The sequence below is a fragment of the Python bivittatus genome, unplaced genomic scaffold, assembly GCF_059951505.1.
Source record: "Python bivittatus isolate LINGU-HERP-01145 unplaced genomic scaffold, Pbiv_v1 ctg000570_np1212, whole genome shotgun sequence".
In the NCBI taxonomy this organism is placed as follows: domain Eukaryota; kingdom Metazoa; phylum Chordata; class Lepidosauria; order Squamata; family Pythonidae; genus Python; species Python bivittatus.
This window is the reverse complement of record NW_028277097.1, coordinates 12,868,880-12,892,159: the sequence shown is the minus strand read 5'-3', so window position 1 is coordinate 12,892,159 and position 23,280 is coordinate 12,868,880. Positions and strand designations below refer to the sequence as shown.

The following is a 23,280-nucleotide window of genomic DNA, read 5'->3' as shown; positions in this document are numbered from 1 at the left end:
TTGGATAGTCAATGGTAGTCCAACCAGAAGGATAATTCTGATTTGAAGACTGGTCAGATATTGAATCCAGTGCTCTTCACTCCAAACTTTTATGTAAATAACTGAAAGGTTTATGCACAGTTGTTATACAGTGCCATCCTTTGCGACCCTCTGGAGATTTAGGAAAACAGATTAAGGATCAGAGCTTTGTTGAGGTCTGCAACTGGAAATCAGCCATCTTCTGTGTCCTGGGGAAATTAAAATCCATTTTGAATTATTTTGCTCTGGCACAACAAAAATCTAGGGAAGGAGTAAGCAAAGCACACATATCCTGGAATGCATATGTGGCTTTTTGACAAGAGGAGCTGTTTTGGCCCCAATCCATCTTTGGTGGAGAAAGTAAGGAAGACCCAGAGAAAAAAGATGCAAGGAAAGCAGAAAGAGGAAGATATATTTCTTTCAGTACATTCACAGCAGTATTACCTGCACAGGACATTGGTCGTTCTTTCCTGAGACCAGCACACAAGAGGCTGAGCTTGTGGCCAAAAGCTTTAGGAACAACCACTGGGCAAACCACAAGGAAGACTCGGCTTACCTGGAAGAGCCCATGAAGTTCTGTACATGAAGTCCTTTCAAAGCACGGTGGAGGACAGTCCTCAGTAAAGTATGGTGGGATCTAGCCATAGTTGTTCAAAAGTTGCTAATCGTGCCCTCAAACAACTGAACAATGTCTTTGATGATCACAACGTTACTTGTTGTGGAATTTTTGCTCCATGAAATCACTGAGTGAATGGCCCCCTTTCTCTTTGGCCGCTGCTCGCTGCCTTCGAAAGCTTGGAAATAGGCATTTCATCAGCACATTTGTGCTGTTCTTTTGGTGCAGTTCAGCAATGACCTTTGAGACAATCTTTGCTCTTTGTACATGGTGTTAATAAGCTAATAACTATTACTTATTAAAAATTTATTTCACTCTTTCACCAAGCAAGGATTTTATTTAAATTTCACCTCGCCCATCTCTACCTATTTAGTTTCCTTGAGCCAGGTTTAAGTCCTCACATCTAACACTTATCAACCCTTTTACCTCACTGCATGCTGCCTATCTTAGCAACACAGATTTGAAATTCTTGTGATGTGCTCCATACTTATAAGAAAGGAGTTTCCACCTGGCATGGATATATTTTGGTATTAGGATGAAATAGATGGCTTGCAGATTAATATAATGTGGCAAGGGCCAAGGAAAACTTCATCTGGTACTTGCTTCTGCTCCACCTTCTATCACAACTGACTCATCTGTGTGCTTCATGGCTCCCTCAGAGTAGCAACTATGCTGTAGCAGCACTGCTCTGGCATGCTATACCTCTGTGCAAATAGATCGACTGTATTTGGTTAGAAAAGATATAATGTGTTGTACTCCAGTAGCCTGACTCTTTCTCTCAGTCTGGATGGACCCAGGAGCAACAGCACGGCTTGGTGACTGTCAATACTTATTTGCACATAGCACTGGTAGCAGCCAACTTGCTCTGCTTTCTACCACAATTGTCACCTTTCCCAGCACTCTAATACCTTGAATTGGAAGGAAGGATATACTTTTCTCATTTATCAACCCTGCAATAAGGTTATCAAGAGCTGAAAGACCTGCCAGCATAGGACAGCATGCTGTATCTGAAGAACATATATTTTATAAACAATGGATCCTATGTTCAGATAACAGTCTTTCAACACAATGCCTGAAATAAAGGAAATTATAGTTGTGGCAAATGAGAAGTCCAGGGAAAGGTTCTTTTCCATGGACTATGCAGAAAAGCACAAAATTTTGAAAGGTATGATCCAAATCAAAGCCTAGTAAGCACCTATAAAAGTAGTTGTTCCCCAGCAAACTAGAACTGCACTAGGAACTGGTCAAAAAATTGTCGTATCGCTTTTATATGAATTTACTATATTTGCATCCCCTTAAACCAGAAATAGTGCATGGACCTAAATAGGCAATTTGTCAAAATGTTCAAATGTTAGTGTGCAGATCAAAGGAATGTGCATAAACATGCACTATAGCAGGTGAAATACAGTATCTGCAAATTTTCACATTTTTTTTTAAAGGGGGAACTTGCAAAGCTATATGGAATGAAATTTGACAAAAACTGACATTTTCTGGAATCAAGTGGCCCCTGAATTGTAAAAGCCGAACTAGGCTTGTTCTGGATTGCTGGGTATGATCTGAATCTTGGGGTCAGCCTTCACCCTACCACTAAATAGGTGAATATATTCCACTACAGTCCAACTGTTCCATTCTATTGTTCACGAAAAGCACTAATGTCTGCTGGATGTTTCTTTGGGCTCACAGAGAGGCCAAGTTACACATTAAGAATCCTTAGCTGCAGAGTATCATTTATTTATTAGATTTATCACCTGCCTTTCTTCTGGAAGCTCAAGGTGGCACGCCCAGTACTTTCCCCCAGAACAATATCTCTATGAGGTAGAGCAAGCTAAGGAAGAGTCAAAGTCACCCAGTGAACTTCCATGGCTGAGGGAGGACCTCAACCTGGGTCTCCCCAGTCCTAGTCCAACGAAGTATTAACACTTCAACTACCGCCCCACAATTCTTTGCCTATTTGCTTTAAGTTTTCTCATAGAAATTGCAATCCAATATATTTGATTGTTTTCGTGTATACAGCAACCAGTTAATTTATTCAGTTCTTATTACATTATCTTTTAGTAGCATGTGCAATATAGTGATATGAAATTTGAAACTCTGGTAACCATTTTTTTAAACCCCATTACTGTTTTTATACATTAGCTCACTTTGATCAGAGGGCCACATTCTGTGGGACTCCCTCAGAAAAGCTGCTGAAAAATAGATGTGAGGAATGCAAAAAGGAGTTTGGAGAAAAATAAGAAGCTAAGGGGCTCTGGAAACAAAATAAAAGCAAGAAAATCCTTAAAATAAAGCAAAAGAGAAAAATAGCAGACTTTAAAACAGGCTTGATCCACAGTGCTACTGCTGAATTTGGCAGAAAAGAAAAGCCATATACAACCCATTGATTGCTTATTAGCAATTTGGAAGATACAGAGAGAAAATAAATATGGGCATTTTTCATTATTTTGTGTCCATTTTGAGCACCTTGCTGACCTGAATGTGCAAAGTGACATTGAGAGAGGAGTAAAAGAACAATTAAAAAAAAATTAATGCCATCTCAGAGGTGAAGAGTTGTTGGAAATGTGAAGTACAGTTAACTGCCAACCACCCTTAAGTTTAAAATGATTAGGGCTGTGAGTTGAGTGTTTTTAATTGATTAACTGTTTTGTCATTATCTGATTAATGAGCCAATTAAAATAAATATGACAGTATCTCAATACAGGTGATATATTGAGGATACTTTAAATTGCAACATTCCTTCAACTAAGAACCATGATGAATAACCAAATATTTGTGCTGATTTAAAAAAAAAAAAACCCTAGTGATTCTATAACCCTACCCTTTTAAAATTTGCCATACATACAACTGGGGAAAAAAAAAACAAAAACTGAGAAGTACTACACTAAAAGACATATTAGGAATGACACAAGATGTACCATTGCATACAATGGGCATGGTTTCTTAAAGTTCAGGTGATATCAGATGCAGATCTGGGTTAATTATTATTAGAACTGCAGCAGACATAAAGGATTAACTGTATCCTCTTCTGTTAGGATCTCAAGGAAAATCCTCCTTTTCTGAAGATCATATTTCAATTGGGAAGAAATCCCTCATTTCGCAAATACAGAGCTGATTTGTTTGTTAAATGAATAGATGTACATACGTATGTGCGTAAGTGAGAGATTCCTCACTTAATTGTGCTTGCCAGCTTTTACCATTAAGTTTTATTGATTTTATTGTATTTATTGTATTTATTTGATTTTAGCGAGCCGCCTAGAGTCATTGAGAGTCAGGCAGCACACGAGTTTAAATAATAATAATAATAATAATAACAACAACAACAACTGTCTTTTTATTTTTTTTTAAATATATTAACAATTAGTAATACAGTACGGTGTATTGTATGTATGTACAATATCTATGTACATACACACACACGTATACACACCACCCCTATAATCTTATTTAATTAAATTATCTAGGAACCAGGATATTTGGCAATCATTATGCCTATGTTATACATAACTAATATGCTTAAATCAGGTGAAGTAAAAATAATCTTGTGTGTTATTGTAATATTGCGAGCTTTCTATGACAATTTTTCAATTTCCAGCGTATCTGCCATCATATGGACATTTTCAAATTCTTTCCTGTTTTCCAGGAAAACTTGCTACTACCTGACTGGCTGCAACCACTAAGAAAACTATCAGTTCTCTGTGTCTCAAAATGTTGTTTGTTATATTTCTTCAGGTAAACTTAGCAAGGCTAGTTTAGGTTATAATGGCCTGAGTTATGATTTGCCCTATTTTAATAAAAAAATACAGTCACATCACAGTTATTGTAATTTTTGTCCTCCACTATCTGAAAGTAATTGTTACTGTCTATAATAGCATTTCCCTACCAAACATCATCTAAACAATTTGGGACTACAAAACCCAGAATTTCCAAGTAGCATTATTTCAAGAAAATGTTCCCTGCAATTGATTAGGTAAAGTATGACCTTGTGGTTAACTACCACAAGACGATTTGGTCCTGTTACTTCTATGTAAGTGACTATAACCACTATCAGGGACAGATACTAAGTAATGAAATTCTGAATTGAGCAGCGATTGTTTACAGTCATGGAATCGTCAATGAAATGCCCATTTTGAGGAAACATAAGGATTCCACATTTATTTATTAGATTCATAAGCTGCCCCAATCTATTATACCTCTGGGCAGCTTGTACTATTGGGAATACAATAATATAAAAACACAGTAAAAACAAAGAATTATGTCATCAAAAGAAAAAAATCAGGAAAAAAAATCATAATTTAAAAGACCAAAACTTCATACAAGGGGTCCATCATCCACTCTGACCCAGGACCTGGGGACAGGGCCATGTTTCAAGGGTTTATTTAAATAGGCCAGGATTAGAGGTGGGGGGGCTGGGGCTAATGAATCTTGGAGAAAACATTCCAGAGACAGAGGAAGATCCATTTTGTGCATCTTCCCATAACATTGGTCACAACCTCCCAACTTGCTCCAAAACAGTTGCCCACTTGTAATGTTTAACATGACCAAGATGAGAACTTCCTAAATACCATTAATGTGATTACTCTCAATGTATTTGAATGCTATGTAAAATGTATTTAATGTATTATGAATGTAGATCAGTTCTATTATTATTTTTGTCTTCTTCCCATCCTCTTATTTGTCCTTCCCTTAAGTATTGCCCAGCAGAGAAAATTTATATATTCCTGATCTACAGGATAAATCCATTAATATCAATATAGTCAGCATACTGTTAATGAGAACTGAGTTTCCTGTTGCAGGGTGATTAAATCATTAATGGTCTTTCAGGGTCGATTAGAACGGAATATGTTCCTTCAGTTACTTCAAATGTGACAAGTGGTCCTGCTGGGTGTGGGGCTCTTTTGCTCATGCTGCCAGGTAGGGGCCCTGATTTCTCCCCAAATCTCTGTTCTGATAATATCACAACCTTCCTCTTCTCTCTGCTACCCTCCCAAATGACTTAAAGGCACTAAGCTATCTACCCTTTTAGCTAAATAGCTGCAATTCAGAACTACGGCAGCTGAGTTCTTTTCTTTTATCCCCAGGAGGCAAAAAGCAAGCAGGGAGAAAGTGAAGAGAGCAAAAGCAACAAGGAGTTACTGGAGGGTGGAATTGTTAATTATTTTCAAAGCTGCTTATAATGTTTAGGGTTGTTAGCTTATTATCTATCATCCCTAAATTCATTAAAAGAATATTCAAACACTTAACTTTTCAAAAATTCCCTTTAGCCTGGTGCAATTATACTACGTACATCTTGTCTCTAGTTTCTGCCATTGTGTTGGGTTAGTTAATGCATGGACTGTGAATCTAACTCCATATGTTCCAGCAGTATGGTTGGTTTTAAAGTCAGAAATGCCCACATGAATTATATTCAAGAGATACATTCATTTTATTGAACATTATCTGGATTATTTGTCCCAAGATAGAGTGGAAAAAACAAATAGATGGAAGCTACCCACTTTTTTAATCTAAGCCATGCCATTGATAAGATACACTTTTCTATTGTATCAACATACTAACCTTCTGAAGCTCAGAGAACTTCCTTTATGGAAAGAAAATAGTTTTAAAAACTCCAGTAAATAGGTGGGCAGGTGACTAAATTCCACCACTTATTACAAAACAAAATATAAATATTAACGTATCTATTGCTACTAGATATCAAGGAAAATCCCATGTCTGACACTTCATCTGCTGAAAAAGGTATATTAAAATGCTTTCTTTCTCTTTGGAAATGACAAAAATGTGACTATATACTAAGCAGAGAAAAGTGTATCAACATAACATTTGAGAGATGAGAACTTCCACTCTTTCTTTAACCCATTTTTACAGTTATTCCAAGTGAAAATTTGGTCCTCTAGAAGGAACATTCTAAATAAATAAGAGAATACTAGCAATAATCACAATAAAGTAATACTGAAGAAATGACAAAAAATGAAAGAGAAAACTTTATCAGCATACCAGCCGAACTAGAGAAAATAGGAGAAGGTATAGTTCCTTCAAACCAAGAATATGGATGTTGATAGTAACTAAATTATGCAGCTTGAAATAACTAGTTCCTTAGATGCTTTTAAGCCATGCCCTCTATTACATTTTAAGACTTTGCTAATCCATATACAATTCTGAGATATCAAATAAAACATAAAACACTTGGAACCAAGTCATGGGAGCAAAAGGATCCCTACCTAGAAGGTTAGGGAAGATGTGAGCTTAATCTAGCTTCCTTAAAGAGAACTGGAATTTAAACAATTTTATCATACGCCATACATACTGCAAAAATGTAGTTTGAGCTGTGACTAAAGTGGTCCTTCCAATTCTAGATTTTGAGTCAATATGTTTCCTGGGAAATGTTGTGATGCCCATATGCCATACTGCCCGGAGTTATTGAGATTTGGGCAGAATGCAAGTTTATATTATTATTATTATTATTATTATTATTATTATTATTATTATTACAATATTGTTTATTAGCATTAGTATTCACAGTATCAATCCATCCCACGTTGCCCTGGTGCAATGTTGAGAGCACAGGCTCATGGAAATGCCAAATTTTAATCAGGAACAGTATCAGAATCCATCGGCTAATTTCCTCTGGCGGGGAAACTCTAAACTCTAGAAATATGGATAGTAAGTTTAAACACAGAGCCAATAGCTGCTCAAACAGACAGATTGATATTTCCAATGGTAGAATTATCTTCCCCTTTTAAATTTCAAGTTCTACTCAGGATGCTAAAAAAAAAAAAAAAAATTACAGGTTAAGCTACTGAACAACTGGCAAATGTAACCCAGCAGGAGGGCATACTATTCTTGGACACTCGAAACAGCTGTGTTTATTTTCAGTGACCAGGATATTACTAAAGGAGCATTTCTTTTCGTTTCAGAGGGTCACATTTTTTTCCAGAATACCTATCTTCCTCTAAGCATGAATTTCATTGTTCTACTTGTCTAGCAATAACAAACTCACTCTCCGGGTACGGATGGATGTGCGTGCGTGTATATACACAATTACACATATATTCTCTCATATCAGTCAATTTAGAATATGCTAGTCTAATTCACAACTGTCTCATATGTCTTTATCTCGATCTATGTATATAAAGGAAACCTGACCAATACAGGTCTATTTGGAAAATAGTTACACTTGAGTTAGTTCAAGCTACATCTGTATAGGGTCAGTGTCCAAACGGATTTGTGTTTCTGAGTGACTGGGGCCCAATCTTTGGGGTTGGCCAACACTCAGATTAAAACTGGGACAGATAATTTAGCAGTCCTTACTTTATCATTATCTTGTGTTTTACCAGGAAACTGGAGAAATGAACACAAAATTAATAGACTTATGCAGGAATATGGTCTGTCCAACTTCAGTTACAGCTGTATGTGATAAAAATAAAGTTTTCTTAACTCTATTTGTGTTCAAAGAACCAGAATCCATATGACAACAAGCATCAACTAACATGGGGTGGGGGTAGGGGGGAAGGAACTAGTTCACTACCTAATACATTTTATTTATTAAAATATTTATACCTCACTTTTCTGTCTTAAATAAAGGGACAGAAGTACATAGATACGTAATTTAAAAAATATATTTGCTGTTCTATAATCATAATTTAAGATCTGAATTTACTAGTTTAGGTGACCGCAATCTGAATGACTAAAACCCAGCCTTGTATAACACAGTAAGCCAACTGTTAATAACATAACTTTAAAAATAAACTTAGAATGTTTCAAAGTAGTTTCTTGAACCCCATACAGATTATCCTTTATCAATATACTAAATTGATATAAGCTTTCATAGCATCTTTCAGTATCATGAAATATCACAAATGGATATATTATGTTCTAACTTAGATTACTTGAAGATAGCAGTCTATCGCAAATACGTTTCCAGCCCTACCAGTCGTTTTTTAACAACGTACGGATTTTGCTAGTACTATATAACATCCTGAAATCCTAACTAGGATGAAATGTGGCATAAAAATATGCAGATTAAATAAATGAAAATATACAGGAACTACAATGCGTATGTTGTGAGCCCTGACTAGCCTAGAAACAGCTTGGAAGATCTAACTGCTGGTGTTTGCAGGCAGCTCTGCATTTCCAGTAAACAAAGCATGCAGTTTGTTGTTGGCCTTATTTATTTATACATATTTATACAGTTGCCCATCTCATCTAATGACTCCAGGCGGCTTACAACAACCACAGTAATACATTAAAAATGGAAATGAAAATAAAAAACTAAGCAATGTTACAATTAATTGAGGCTCCTAGAAATGATCACACAATCATAATCTCATACATGCTGGGCTCAATTAACAACCAAGCTCCAAAGCCTGTGGGAAAAGTTAGATTTTCAAAGTTTTTTGGAAACTAACAGGGTCAGGGCCATCTGGAATTTGTGGGAATGCTCTTCCACACAGAAGGCACCATGGCAGAGAAAGTAGACTCCTTAAATTTCCTTAGATGACAGTTTCAGGAGCATGCCCACCCTGTCAGATTGGTGAGATGGACAGGGACCACTGGGGAGAGGCAGTCCTGAAACTAATCTAGCCTTAGGCCATGCAGGCCTTTATAAATGTAAGTTGGTTAATACATAAGAAAATGTAATCCCTCTACAAGCTATTTATTAAATATCTGTCTCAACAATTTCTTCGAAATAACTCTTAAGGATGAGCATTCTATCCATGGCAGGGCATTCCTCATTGCTAGAGTAACTACTGAGTAAACTGCTCCTGCTGAAGGAAAGCTTCATCGACATATTAGAGATGAAACAATCATGATTACATTATCCTTTACATTTGGGCATTGCCTGATGCTGTAATAGATCTTAGTCCAGTGTCTCCCTCAGCTTTCCTAAGAGCCATCAGCATGTGCTATGATGAGATGATGATAATGATGGGATAGTTATAGTTTATGCCCAGATATTACAACTTGGCTTAAAGCATGGATGCCAACTGTGGCCTGAGACCCACATGCAGTTGGTGTTTTTGTCCTCCTTTTTGCCTTTGAGGAATTTGGATGGTTGCCAGGAGCAAAATATGTTCCTTAAACCTTTTAGATGTTTAATGACTCCATTTTACTCCATAAAACTCCTGAAACTTTGTGCCTTCATCCCCCTTTGGAGTGCAACCCCAACATACTGTGAAACGACTGGTGGGCCCTTCTGAAGTTGCACACCCCAGTGCAGAAAGTTTGCAGATGCAAACTTCTTAGCATCTATGGTCAAAAGTGTATGTCACATTGGAAAAGGCCCTTCTAAGGTAAGGGCCTCATAATATATACAAGTGATTTATAATTAATAAGTGAATAACGTTTCATTTAGCCTATGACTAATTCTTTAACTTTTCTGCTTTCGTATGCAGCCAACCACATAAAGGCACATGACAAACCACTTTTGACTTTCTTTTTTGATCAGCTGAAATATCTTCACATTCACCATAAATCTGTTACTCTATTCTCTAGCAATGGAGAGTGGTGGAGGGGGGGTAAGGGGGAATAGAAAGGGAGAGACCAACAAGATTTTAGAAAAATCAATTTCTCTGAATTTTTTGGCTTTATTTGATTTAATACTGTATCAATGCAGCATTTATGTGTTTTTATATGTAGGGAACAGGAGGGAGATTTGATAACAGGTAAAGATAACTTGCTATGAGAGCAAGCAGAAATCTACTTATTTGACTAATGAAAAAACAAAGTTAGCAATTTGTAATAGAATAGGTAAAATGAACTCGTGTGTCTCCGGAGGTCTGCAATATGATCTTCACGAAAGGTAGCTTGCCAATTTAATTGAGGTAGTAGTTATTTAATTTTTTTATAGATAGGTATAGCTTTCAATAAAGCCACATATGTCTATAATACTGCAATGGCAGATGCATCCCGATTATTAGAGATGGGCTCTAGGGAATATATACAACGGATCTTGAAATTTGTAAGCAGCTGTTTAGAAGGGGGGTGAAACATTGTAACACATACACACATGTTCCTTAAGTGCAGTAATGTTTTGTTATTTTACTGCAGGTGTATTACAGAGATGAAATTTAATAACTTATTGAATACAGTTCCAATAAAGAAGATTCTATGCCTTGATATTTATCATTAAAGTACAAATGTTGCCTATCTATCCATCCATTCGATTCAAGAAACAATGTTTCTTATTTGTTACAGTGACTTATTTTAATTACGCAGAAGAAAAAGAAATTTGAAATAATGACCCAAGAGCCACCAAGAGGGTGAATGTTTATATAAAGCCAGGTTAAAAGTGCTAATTTAATTCAAGAGATTAACCACACGTGCAACTATGAAACTCCCTGTGTACTGGTGGTGGTGGTGGGGGGTCATTTCTTGTTTCTCCTCACATGGGAGTTTTTATGATATCAGCACAATAAAGTATAATCCTGAAGAGATAATTTAAACAAAAAGAAACAAAAACCACCCAACCCTGATAGACAAGGATGAACCTTTGCGTGGTTTGGTATACAAAACGTGTGCACAGTTCATAAAATTTGGTTCTGGGACATAAAATTTGGTTTTAAGCTCAGGTGACATGATGTCCAAGAATGCTATTAGCACGTTGTCTCTGCTGTACTAATTGTGTCTTTGCTCAGGGAAAGAAAATCTGACTATGTTGGGTCATGCTTTAACCACATTTCATTAAATGAACGAGTACTACATAAGGTTACTCTTGAAAAGTTTGGGGAAATGATAACTAGCATAAAAAGTATGCTCCTTGGCTTTGTACTCAGGCAAACGTCAATTTGTGAGTTTCGACTTACAAACCATAACTGATTTGGGGCCAGAATTATGGGAACAGTCTCCTTTTCCCATGTGAACGTAGCCACAAGTGTCATCAGAGACCCTGTAATATCCACAACAATCTAAAAAGGCCATATTGATGGTTACTCTGGTTAGGGTTTTTCAGTACGAGGACTGATTATGACACCCGTTGTTAAAGAAAACATGATCACTTTTGTTAATTTGCTTGAGATGCAAAATAAAATTTGTTGATCTCTATCCAGTTTTGATTTTATACAAGTTTTCTTGCTCTCGAATCTTACCATAACAGTTTTGCTTAATTTTTGCTCCTTATTCCTTGTCTTTCAGTTTTGTTCAGTTTTTAAAATACTGTCTCGGCTAGGCAAGTATTCCGAGGAAGGAAGGAAAGAAGATTTCCCATTCTTCCATTATCATCAACATTTCTAGCAATATTTACTACTAAAATCATGACTGCTTGTTTTTCACTAGACATGAGAAAGCTTCAGGGTTTCAGGAAAGCTTCAGGAATTGAATTCACAGTCTAAGTGATTCTCTCCTATAGAAGACTGCTAGAAAACAATACTATGAAGGATTTTCTGGGGGGAGGCGTGGTAATGAAGTAATGAGCTGGTAAAAATCTAGATAGAAAAGGAATTATAGCACTATTTACATAAACCAGCAATGTTCTCTGAGCTACTGTCTGGTTCATATTTCTCATACTGTTTCAGAGGGAGCATTCGGCGTGTATATTCTAAAACAGTCAATTTCATTATCTGCATTTCCATTTACTCCATGTGTAGACCAGTCTTGCTTTCAATATATACAGAGTAAATTTGGCTACAAATTATTTTGTTACTCACATCATAATAAAATGCTAAATTAACAAGCTTTACTCTGAACTCAGTATTTACAGTTATTTCTAGACTTCCTGGTGAGGAATGCTCCGGGGTTCAAGAATGCAATCATGGTACTTAACATGCTGTACAGCCTGTTAATGTAGAAAGGGCTGCATGTTTCCAAACTATTATTACTCATGCCACTACTGTACAGCGAGTAGCAACAGCGGCAATTGCTGTTTGCAATGTGTCCAGATATAACTTCAGGTGGCCATCCACTTCCCTCTAGCTATTCAATTGCCATTGTTTATGCACCCAGAGGGAAAGGAAGTAGGGGTCTTTTGATTGTGGATAGATTCCATTCTATGACCTGCTAAATCATTCAAGAGCTGAACCTTTCAGCTAAGAACCAGCGCCTAGGTTGGTTTGTTTTCTTTCTCTCACACATTTTTGTTCCTTCTGTGATTTTTTAAAAATAAGACTGGAAACATGGGCTGTCTTATTTAGGTGCTCTGGGAGCAATTTTCAGGACCAATGTAAGAATGTTTCAAATAAATAAATATCATTGGGATTAGGCCATTGTGTTCATTTTTGCAAATCATACAGTAGAGCATTCTTGACTAAGTGCTGGATCTTCTGCTTATTTCTGTATTTGTGAAACTGCATATCCAGAGCAAAGTGGCATTACCTAACTGATCTTTGAGTGATCCCCAAAGAAGGTCAGATCTAGTTTGTACTTGGTTGCATAACTTTCTTGTTCCATCCAATATTCTGAGCCTAAAACATCAGTGCAAGCATTATTTCCCCTCTTCAGTGTCAGGTAAAGGAATTTGAAGTAAAAAGGAGAGAATAGGAAGAAGGAACCGCAGCTGTACATATGGCATTCAGAAGGACAAGCTGTGACACTTGGCTCTTGCTGAGTGACAACTGAGAGAACAAGAGGAGAGGGTAATGTAAGGACACAAACCTCTTTGAGACAGGGAGCATGACACTGAATTAGTGTCTTTATGAAGTAATCTCCTAGGTCTACAGAAACCACTCCTGCCACCACTGGTCTTCTAGTAGCACTTGCCACTAGGAACCTAAGCTCCTAATTGATGCAAATTATCTCGTCACATATTCCACTGCTAAGAGAACAAACATAAAAGATGTTTCCAATAGTTAATAAAACATGTTGCTTCCTAATCTTCATGCTACAGGGAAAAGAAGCACTACAGGTAGTCCTCATTTAGCAACCACAATTGGGACTGGCAATTTGGTCATCAAGTGAAGTGGTCGCTAACTGAAACCGCAACTGTCCTTATGATCTCACTACAGCTTTCCTTTGCTTTACAGACCTGTGAAGGCTGTAAATGTGAGGATTGGTCGCAAAGTTACCTTTTCATCACCATCATAACTTTGATTGGTCGGTAAACGAGGCAGTCACTAAACAAGGACTACCTGTATAGATGCTGATCTATTGACGCTAACACCTCTGAGCAAGAAGAGTTTATGTGCTTGCAACAGTTTTTGAGATCAGTAAGAATTACAAAAAAGGAATGTAAGAAGCTTCCCCCCCCCACAACATCTGGTAATATTTATTTGAGCATTCAGCAGATCCGTAAGTAAAGGGCCAAACCGTTTAGCTTTAATGAGAATAATTTCCATTCATCTTTCAGATCCTCTAAAATTTTTCCATTTATAAACTTCCTTAATTTTTGCTTGAACATTTTGCTACAAATTGAAGATGTCAGATAAACTTACAAAAACAAAAACACCACCTTTCTTTCTCTTACTATTGAGTTATAATGCATTTTGCCATATTGTAGTAACAGAATGTTAATACACATTGCCACTTCCTAAATTTTCTCTTTGTTTTTTAAACATTTCATTTGGTAGGAAGCTGAGGTATTTCTACAGATTTCAGTGAATGGTGTCAACAAATTTTCTTAAAAAAACATAAGGTACCAACTATCTTTGACCAATAATAAATAAATAGTATACATTTTCCTACAATGTACTTCTATAAATTCCAAAGCTCCAATCTGTTAAAACACTGCAAATGTTTCTCAGATTTCCAATTCATACTATTTGAAAAAGAAAAAAAGTACATTTGAATGTATTTCAGGGCACATTGTTTTGGATCTCTAACACTGGATAAATCCAGTTATTCAAATTAATTATACTTCAATGCACAGAGAATATATCCAAATTCTCTATGCACAGAAATCCCTATTATCCAGAGTTCCCATTCTTTATTGCAGCCACAAGTGGCCTGACTCAGAATATACCTGTTATAAAACAGGTTCTCAGATATAGGTGGAGATACTGTGGACGTGAGTTGATCAAGCTATGGCACAAATGGAACTGGGAAATCTCCCCCAAATAAGCAGAATCACTTTCTGTAAGAAGTCTGATTCTGGAAAAGGCCTCAGCTCAATTTGGGAGAGACTCTTTCTGCAAATCCCACTGCTCTATGCAGCTTCTTCAAAGGCAAGAGAGATTCTTTGCTGGAGGAGGAGTGTAGAAATTGAACTCTTTTGATCTAGTTGCCCACAGTTAAATCCAGATCCCATTTGGAACAGATACAAATCATAGACGTCTGCATTAAACACCGTGTCGTCATTTTCAAAAGGAGACCAACTTGGACATTTGTCACATGTATCACTATGTGAACATATGGTTGGCATGCAACTGCAACTTTATTGGACAACACCAATTACATACAAAGATTTCTGTCTGATTCATATTAGCCTTTGACACAGGTGGTCTTAGTACCATGGTGGAGGAAAGGGAAGGGAAGTGTAACCTATTAAGTAGCTTTCAACATCACTAACCATGGTGGTATTGAAAATATCCTTCTGGATTGTCTGAGGTCCAGCTGTGTGTCTGGATGGGAACAAGAAGCAGGGTGGTGTGATGGAATATGAGGGTGACCCTGGAAGACAGGGAGAAGAGATGCCACCTAGGGAATGTCAGATACAAGAGAAAAGAGTCCGCAACAGAATAACAGCCAGAGAAAGAAACTTAGGAAGGACCCACCCTAACTACTCAGGCGGTAAATAGGGAGGGCAGGAGATTTGTGCTTTCCGACTTGCATGATTCTGTTAATGTAGCCTTACAATGAAGTAAAATTAGCTCATCTAGTCGTGTTTCCTGTTTGAACAGGTGCTTCTGTTCCTATTTCAATGGCTATTTCCAGAAAGTGGTGCTTTCTAATTTTTTTCCCTGCATTTCTTGATTTCATTAACCATCCTGTTTCAACATCTCTTGAAATTGCTGCACATTGACATCTGCATGATCCGGTGCTTTTTTCAAAATAATAGAAGCAGTGTTGCACTCCAAGTTCTGTCTCATTGTGATGTCACACACTCACGCAAAAGTGCTGGAGCTTACATCATGATGGTGCAACACAGCTTTCATAATTTGCTTCCAGTTCCTCATCCCCACTGCTGGACACCTCTGTTATTGTATTAGGCCAACACATGATTTGGAACAGGGAGTTGGGTTCTTTCTCATAGGAGAATATGGTACCCAAACGGGTATCTTAGGATACCCAAATGGTATCTGTGGAATGAAATGGTATTCACCAACTAAGCCTCAGATCAGAGATAATACGGTCCTTCCTCCAGTTACCACTCACTCTAATGCAGAGTAACCTGAAGCAGTCTAAAATATGATTGTTTTGATTAGGATATGTATTCTCCTTTTAAAGCTACTTTTCTTGCAGTGTAAACATGTTAACCTTTCAGGCTTTATAAAATGTGGGACTAAAAGATAGAGTCTAAAAGATCACCTATAATAATGCAAAACCTTGTACATTACAGGACACGTTCTTGAGGAACCTCCCTTGTTAACCTACTGCTAGCTAGCTGATGGATGACACAGGAGCAAGCTTTGAAGCAAATGGACAAGTTCTCCTGTGAGGTCTGCCTCGCATATACTTTCCCTTATGTCCTGATAGACAAAGAGCTTTTACTTCCTACTGTACAGATGAAACTACTTTTAATTTGGTTTCCACTTTATGCTCTGCTCTGTTAATGTGTATGTGGTGATGGTGGGGAATCTTACTGCTTTTTTGACAGTTTCAAAATATTCTTATAAGCCCTCCTGGAACTGAAAGGCATGGAATAACGTTTTCAGTAACCAGGGAATTTGCTGTTGTGTGATGATGGAACCAGCACAGATATGGTTAAAAGCAAATTAGGGAAAGTCATAGGCACTAAGTTTATCATGGTAGCTAAATGATCTCCACTGTCACTTTTAGTTAGCATTTGCTGGGAAATAAACACTAGAATTATTTTCTTAATGCCATGTTTGTGATCTTTCTGGAGACATTTTGCTGATCCTATTCAGACAAAATTCAAACATTTATCTGACTCAATAGTGATTTTAAAAAATGTAATGTAGCTTTATTTTATTTGTTATGGGTGAAATTAGGCAGCTCTCTAAAAGCCAGATCAGTGTGCTTAAGTGACTGAATTTGACCCACATGCCAAAGTGGGTCAATGAGGCCCAAGTTCAGATAATAAGTCAGTCTTAAGGAACTTTATAATTCTTTTCTATCAATTTTAATTTTGCAGTAGCTTACTGTAATGGCCAGGCTGAATATGACCTTACTATTTGGCTTACATCTTGTTTTCTATATTTTGCAGCAGGTGATCCCTATTCTTAGATTATTATTATTTTGCCCCTTGGCCAATTTCCAGGAATGTTTGAATATGAGCTTCTCTCAAATGTAAATTAACAGTGTTGAAAAATATCCAGCCGCTTCCTTATTTTGAGCACAATCAGAAGTTGGTGCCACGGAAAAGAATGTTTCCTCAAACATCTGTTTCAGGGATCAGAGTTATACACAGTTGAACTTTAACTGACACTATCATTTCATTGTGGAAAATAAATAAGTTATGCATAGTTTGGATACAAGGAATGGCAACTGTCAGTTTCCATACATTTACAGAGCAGTTTGTAAAATTATGAAGATTTTACAAATACCAGAAGATATCAGTATCAAAGACCAGAAAATATAAATATATAAAAATTATACCCTGCCACTAGTGGCAGGATGTAAGATGCAGGCAGGAACAGCATATAATGAACGGCACAACCAAGTAGCTGGCATTGTGTACAGGAACATCTGTCCAGTGTATGGGCTAGACTCTCCCAAGTCCAGATGGGAGATTCCACAGAAGGTCGTGGAAAATAACAGGGCTAAGATCCTGTGGGATTTCCAGATCCAGACGGACAGGCAGGTACTGGCCAATCAACCAGACACTGTCGTAGTAGACAAGGACCAGAAGACAGCGGTGGTGATAGATGTAGTGGTGTCAAATGACAGCAACATCAGGAAGAAGGAGTATGAGAAGCTGAAGAAGTAACAGGGCCTGAAGGAGGATGTGGAAAGTAAAGGCCAAAGTGGTCCCACTGGTGGTAGGAGTACTCAGGGCTGTAACTCCTAAGCTGGGAGAGTGGCTGCAACAGATCCCAGGGACAACATCCGAGCTCTCTGTCCAGAAGAGTGCAGTGCTAGGAACAGCTAAGATATTGCACAGAATCCTCAAACTCCCAGGCCTCTGGCAGAGAACCCGAGATTGAGGAAGACACATACCACCAAAAGGGGGTGAGAATGGAGGGAGGGAGGGAGGGAGGGAGGAGGGGGAGGGGGGAGAGAGAGAGGTCGCAATGTGTCAGCTACTGAGAAATGGCACAATGTCCAATGGCTAGCTAAAACAGTATAATAGAAATAAGACGATATGTGACTGATGAAAAGAAGTGGAGGAACATGTAGCAAATGCATTTTTAGAAAAAGCAATATTGTACTCTGCTGTTTTACATGGGAAAATAGCTTGTACATACGATAAAGGAATGCTGTTGTAGAAAGACTGCATAGGAAGCTACAGTACATGGCTAAAATCAGGACCTTACAGACAGACATATCATTCAGGAGGCAAATCTACTTCATCTAGGTAACAATACTTAATTCACAGAATGACTTACTTTTGCTGGGAATTATGGGAGGCATTTATCCTTAAGCAGATTTACAATAACCCATGTCTGGAAACAAAAGGAATTATAACTTAGCTAAATAAATGTGTAGGATCTATGATAATGGTGGTGGTAACAGCACAAAGGAGAACTTGAAGCTACAATGAAAATGGAGTAATTTAAAATAGGAAAATACTGCCCATAACCTTTATTGCAGATGATGCTTACTTTGAAAACAACCCTTTTATTTTAATGAATTTCAAATGCCACACTAATACAAATAATTTACTAGGCCGGATCTATAAAATCACAAACTGATAAATGATGCTCGCACTGCACTTTCCCTTCTATTTTACATGTTGAAGAAATATAAGTGACAATTTAAGGGAGCTTTAGTCTGATCTGAATTAATCTGATAAATCCTAATAGTTCCAGAAAGGAAGGAAGGAAGGAAGGAAGGAAGGAAGGAAGGAAGGAAGGAAGGAAGGAAGGAAGGAAGGAAAAGAGAGAGAGAGAGAGAGAGAACAAGCTGTAGAAATGACCATTAACTACAACCAAACAGTCCAAAATCACAGCCAATCACAAAAACAGCTCCCCCAAAATTGCAGTTTGTTCTACCTGCAAAAAGGAAGCATGTCACCAAACTTCTTCTCCTTTCTTTTGACCCTCAGAAACCAGATACAACAGAGCAAGCCTTTCACAGGAATTGAAAGCTTTACACTAAAGGCACAGCATTAAGTTGTTCGCTATCAATGCTATCTGCTCCAAGCATTTGCAGGCACATTCCAAAGATGTTTCCATTGCTCTGGGATAGCTGTAAGTTTCCTTTCCTGTGCAATTCCTTTCAGAAAAGAGGGATGAATTACACTTGATAACACATGCAGTCCATAGTTCTTGACCAAGCCAGTCTCATGTCTCATTTCCACAAATGTCTTGCTGCCGATCTGGATAGAATTGATGGCATATCTGAGTAGGCTGGAGAATCAAAACTTGAAAAAAATGAACAGATGCACGAAGGCAGTGGAATGCCAGCTCTAAGGATATATTAATACTAAGTATGTGTACTTTTCAAGGCAAGGTTCTATTTAATTACTTGGACTGTTTATATTTTTCTATGCTTAATTAAGCAAAGTAGATGAACCCACCTACCCCATTCCGTTTCAAAATCCCACATTGTTTCTCTATACTGCTAAGAAAGTTACGGTCAAGATAAATTAGGAAGGAAAAATCAGAAACAACATGGCTCTTCTTGCTTAAAAATATATAAAATTTGAATATAAAAAGGGATAATGTCTCTCAAAGTAAGCAGCTATCCCTTTTGGGCTGAAAGAAGTAATCAAAACACAAACAATAACTGTTCTAGAAAACTAGTAAGGAAGGGAGAGAGAAGGAAGGAAAATAAAACATTCCGAGAAAATAGCAAAACTGAATTGCAGTATTTTTTTTTTAATCTTGCCAAGCAGCTTAACATTTGGTTACTGATAGCAATTTTAGATGAAGGTACTCTCTCTGGAGGTTTAAAAGTATGCAAATGCAAACTATATAGCGACACAAATGCACACATGCTATACCTTTGTATTACATTGGCATTTTATTATTTAATTAAAATACTCTTATTTTTCTAGCTCACACATGCTTCCCTTGAGACGATTTTTCTGTTAGCCTGCTGGCCTTGACTTCCAGCCAAAAACAATTCAGAAACAAAAAGAGACAACAAATCATATTTTCACAGACATTTTTATCTCTCAATACAACCCTGTTTTCACACAACATCATACAGACTCTATGAAAATTATAATTTATTGCTATAGCCATCCAAAGGCAGTATGGCTTACAAATACTCCATTGGTGCCTCCCACAAACTCTGACAATTTCTTAAGTTGAACTATTATCCTGGAATTGTCATTATGGAACAATAGTGTAATCTTTTGAATGAGATTGATAAATAGTTTACTAAGAGTATACTAGAAAATCAACCTAGTTACCAACAGAAAGCCACAAAGTAGGGGAAAAACAATTTAATGTTTCAAACACTATTGAATTTTTCTTAAAGATTCTTTGAAAATACATGATGTATCTCAGAAAGATGGATAGTACGTAAACACGGGATCACATATTATCTCATACCATCTATTAACTCTTACCTGATGGCAACCTTGAAGGTTTGAGTCTCGCCCGTATGATGAATAAGAGCCCCTTTCTGTTTTACCTATTTCACAGAGAGAGAGAGAGAGAGAGAGAAAGTGTTATCTGATTATATAGTTAAAGAATATATTATGTAATTAATTAATCTGCATAGAATAGTGATATTTATTGCATTATAGTGGATGTCCATAATCCATTTTATCAAAACCCCTTATCTTCAAAGCCATTTTCTATAGTAAGGAAACATCACATCACCACTGTGTTTGGTCTTGGACCGTAAATAAATTTTGAATCCACATCACCACAGAAGAATGGCACATGTTCCTCATCTCAGTATCATAATTTTCTAACCACAGAAGAAAATCAGATTTCCTCAAATGGGAGCTTTCTCCCTCTTTTGAAACTCTGGAACTTTATGGTTCTATTCATCACACACAATGGGTGAAATCCTCCAAATAGTGTAGCCTGAAACCAATGATTGGGTCAGGGAGAGAAGCTTCATGGCTGCTTATACCTCAAAACAAAAACAAGGGGCAACCCCATTATAAAGCTGCATCTTTTTGCTCAACCTGTCCCCCTTTGTGAATACCCAATGTCATACTGTTCTTGACAATTGTTCTTCCATAGACCTGTGCAATAGAGCTCCTAATGCTCTCTGGTTTAAAGCATCTTCATTGTCCGGGATTATTACATTTCTAATTTGAAATGCCATTCAAACTTCCAGAAAATCTATGTGGGACAATTATTTTTAAGGGAGAAAACAGAATCTCTCTTTTCCTTTTCTTTCCTATCCCTAAAAACTGTGTAAATGTATTTTTATGAGCACAGCAGGAAGGTTATCCATGTCGTGACCTGACCATAATAATTCTCATTGATTACACTGCAGTCACCAGTGGGGTCAGAGGTAATCAATCAGAAGCTCCAGATGGTAAATCTAGCAAAAAAACCTTTCACAAGTCTGATTTTTCACTCTCTTTCCTAGTTGAATTCCCCACTGAATGACCTGATCACTGCAGTTACACTCCAGAAAGCGTATTTTATATTAAAATATATCACTCCCTAATAATGTTTCAACTTTCTCAGAATTGCAGGAGACACAAATAGGCTGTGATATTTCATGCCAATTCTTGTATCTTATTTGATTTTCTTGCATGCTCCTAAATTTTTCTTTAAAATGTCAACATGATATCGTTGGATACGGAAGTTGTAACTCTGATGAAAAGAACAGAGGACTGGATTTCATATATTAAGATGGTCGTTAGTAAACCAAAGAAGGAATTTGGGGAAAAACATGAAAAGTTAGAAGCCTTGTTCCATAAGGTCAGCAAAGATCTACGGTAGGTCCTGACATGAAAATTAATAAAATTCTGGCATGAAATTTAATAAAATCATTCCAACTGCGGTGAGGAAGTGAAATATTAAGCTGGAATAATTTTCAATTATTAGGAGCACCTAAGATGAGCAGAGATAAGATTCAATAGCCTAGCACAGAGAGAAGAAATAATTATTGGCTATCTACCACAATGTACCCCTCCCCATATATTTTGGTGGACAACCATAATGACCCTTGGGTGCAGAGATCTAATATAATGCAAAGTTCAGGTTGTTTTTGCAATCAAGCATATAATAAATTGCAATAACTGGCTATATATAGTACAGTACATTACCCCTGTAAATGAATCATTTAATTACTATCACATACTTTGCAAAACCACCTTTACTTTAAAGGATGTTATTTTATTACAGAATATTATACTCAGTCTGGTTATCTTTGAAATACAAGCTGTAAGGAAAAAAAAAAGATTCACATTTTTAATTTAATATAGAATAGTTAAATAAACTGCACTGTTGTTTCCTTAAAAAGTGTTGAACTAAAATTTTTTTAAATTATTTGATTAAATGCACATAAGGCTTTATTTAATGTTTTGTCCCCTAAAGTCTGGATTCAGTTAAAATAATGACTATGATGTGAATTCATACCATAATATTGTGTATATTCTACATGATTTCAAAGTGCCATCTACGGATCTATTAACAATATTATATGAAATTCTACTTCCTTTCAGTTTTACTTTCTTCTTTAAAAATATGGCACTTGTGCTGGCAGTAAATCTTTTATATTCAGCCCCATGGAAATATATGTCAATAACATTAATATACAATTATAACTCTACTTTTATTTGACTTGTCATTTTGGATTTAGCTTTCAGACAGAAAAAAAAAATGGATATTTCCACCTGCTCTTAAAATTGTCTGTCATAACAGAACACAAAACAAAATACTACAAGTTGAATTTATCTACATGCCCAGGGATATAAAATGCTACACATATTTTTTGTGAGTTCATAAAAAGAATTTTTTTCTAAGAGTAATGAAAAATACAGATAGGAAAGTAGAAACACTGAATTCACTTGAGCTTTAGTACACTGTGAGTTAATGTAGGGGGAAAAAAGAGGTCCATGAACAATTCAGATCTTACATTTTTGACCAGCGATGAGACATGAAACAGGAAAAATGTCCTGAACAGGAAAGGAACAATACAGGTTTTACTTCATATCACACCTACAAGGTGAGGTTCCTCAAACTCTACCAGGCAAAAATGCATTTTAATGAGGAGTTGGGTGAATAAAACTAACAAATCCAACCTACTGAATAAAGAACCGGGCAAATGAATTTCATTTACTGTGTGAATACCTGTCCTCCTCCCTCCTCCTCCTTACTATCGTATCAGATACAAACTGTCTCATTTTAATTTCGGTTGTTAAAAAATATTTATCTAGATGCAAAAATAAAACGCACTGCAAATTACAAGTTGTCAGGGTTAAAAATCTACTTCTATTTGTGTGGGGGAGGATGAGAGAACAGCACAGACATGAATCATTCTCAGTAATTTGAGTGTTTCCATGACATCAATGGGCACTCGTC

At 36.8% G+C, this 23,280-nt stretch overlaps 1 protein-coding gene across 13 annotated transcripts in view; it reads right to left on the bottom strand.

The window, feature by feature from the left end:
* TCF4 (transcription factor 4) overlaps positions 1 to 23,280 on the bottom strand; it is a 356,514-nt gene that overhangs the window by 162,680 nt on the left and 170,554 nt on the right. For all 13 annotated transcript variants that reach the window (XR_015798233.1, XM_088152601.1, XM_088152603.1 and 10 more), the window contains one exon: positions 20,355 to 20,419. Coding sequence is in view for 11 of the 13 variants with exons in the window: in XM_088152601.1 (XP_088008727.1) it covers positions 20,355 to 20,419 (65 nt within the window). In the remaining 2 variants the exon portion in view is untranslated. The remainder of the gene's footprint in view (positions 1 to 20,354; positions 20,420 to 23,280) is intronic.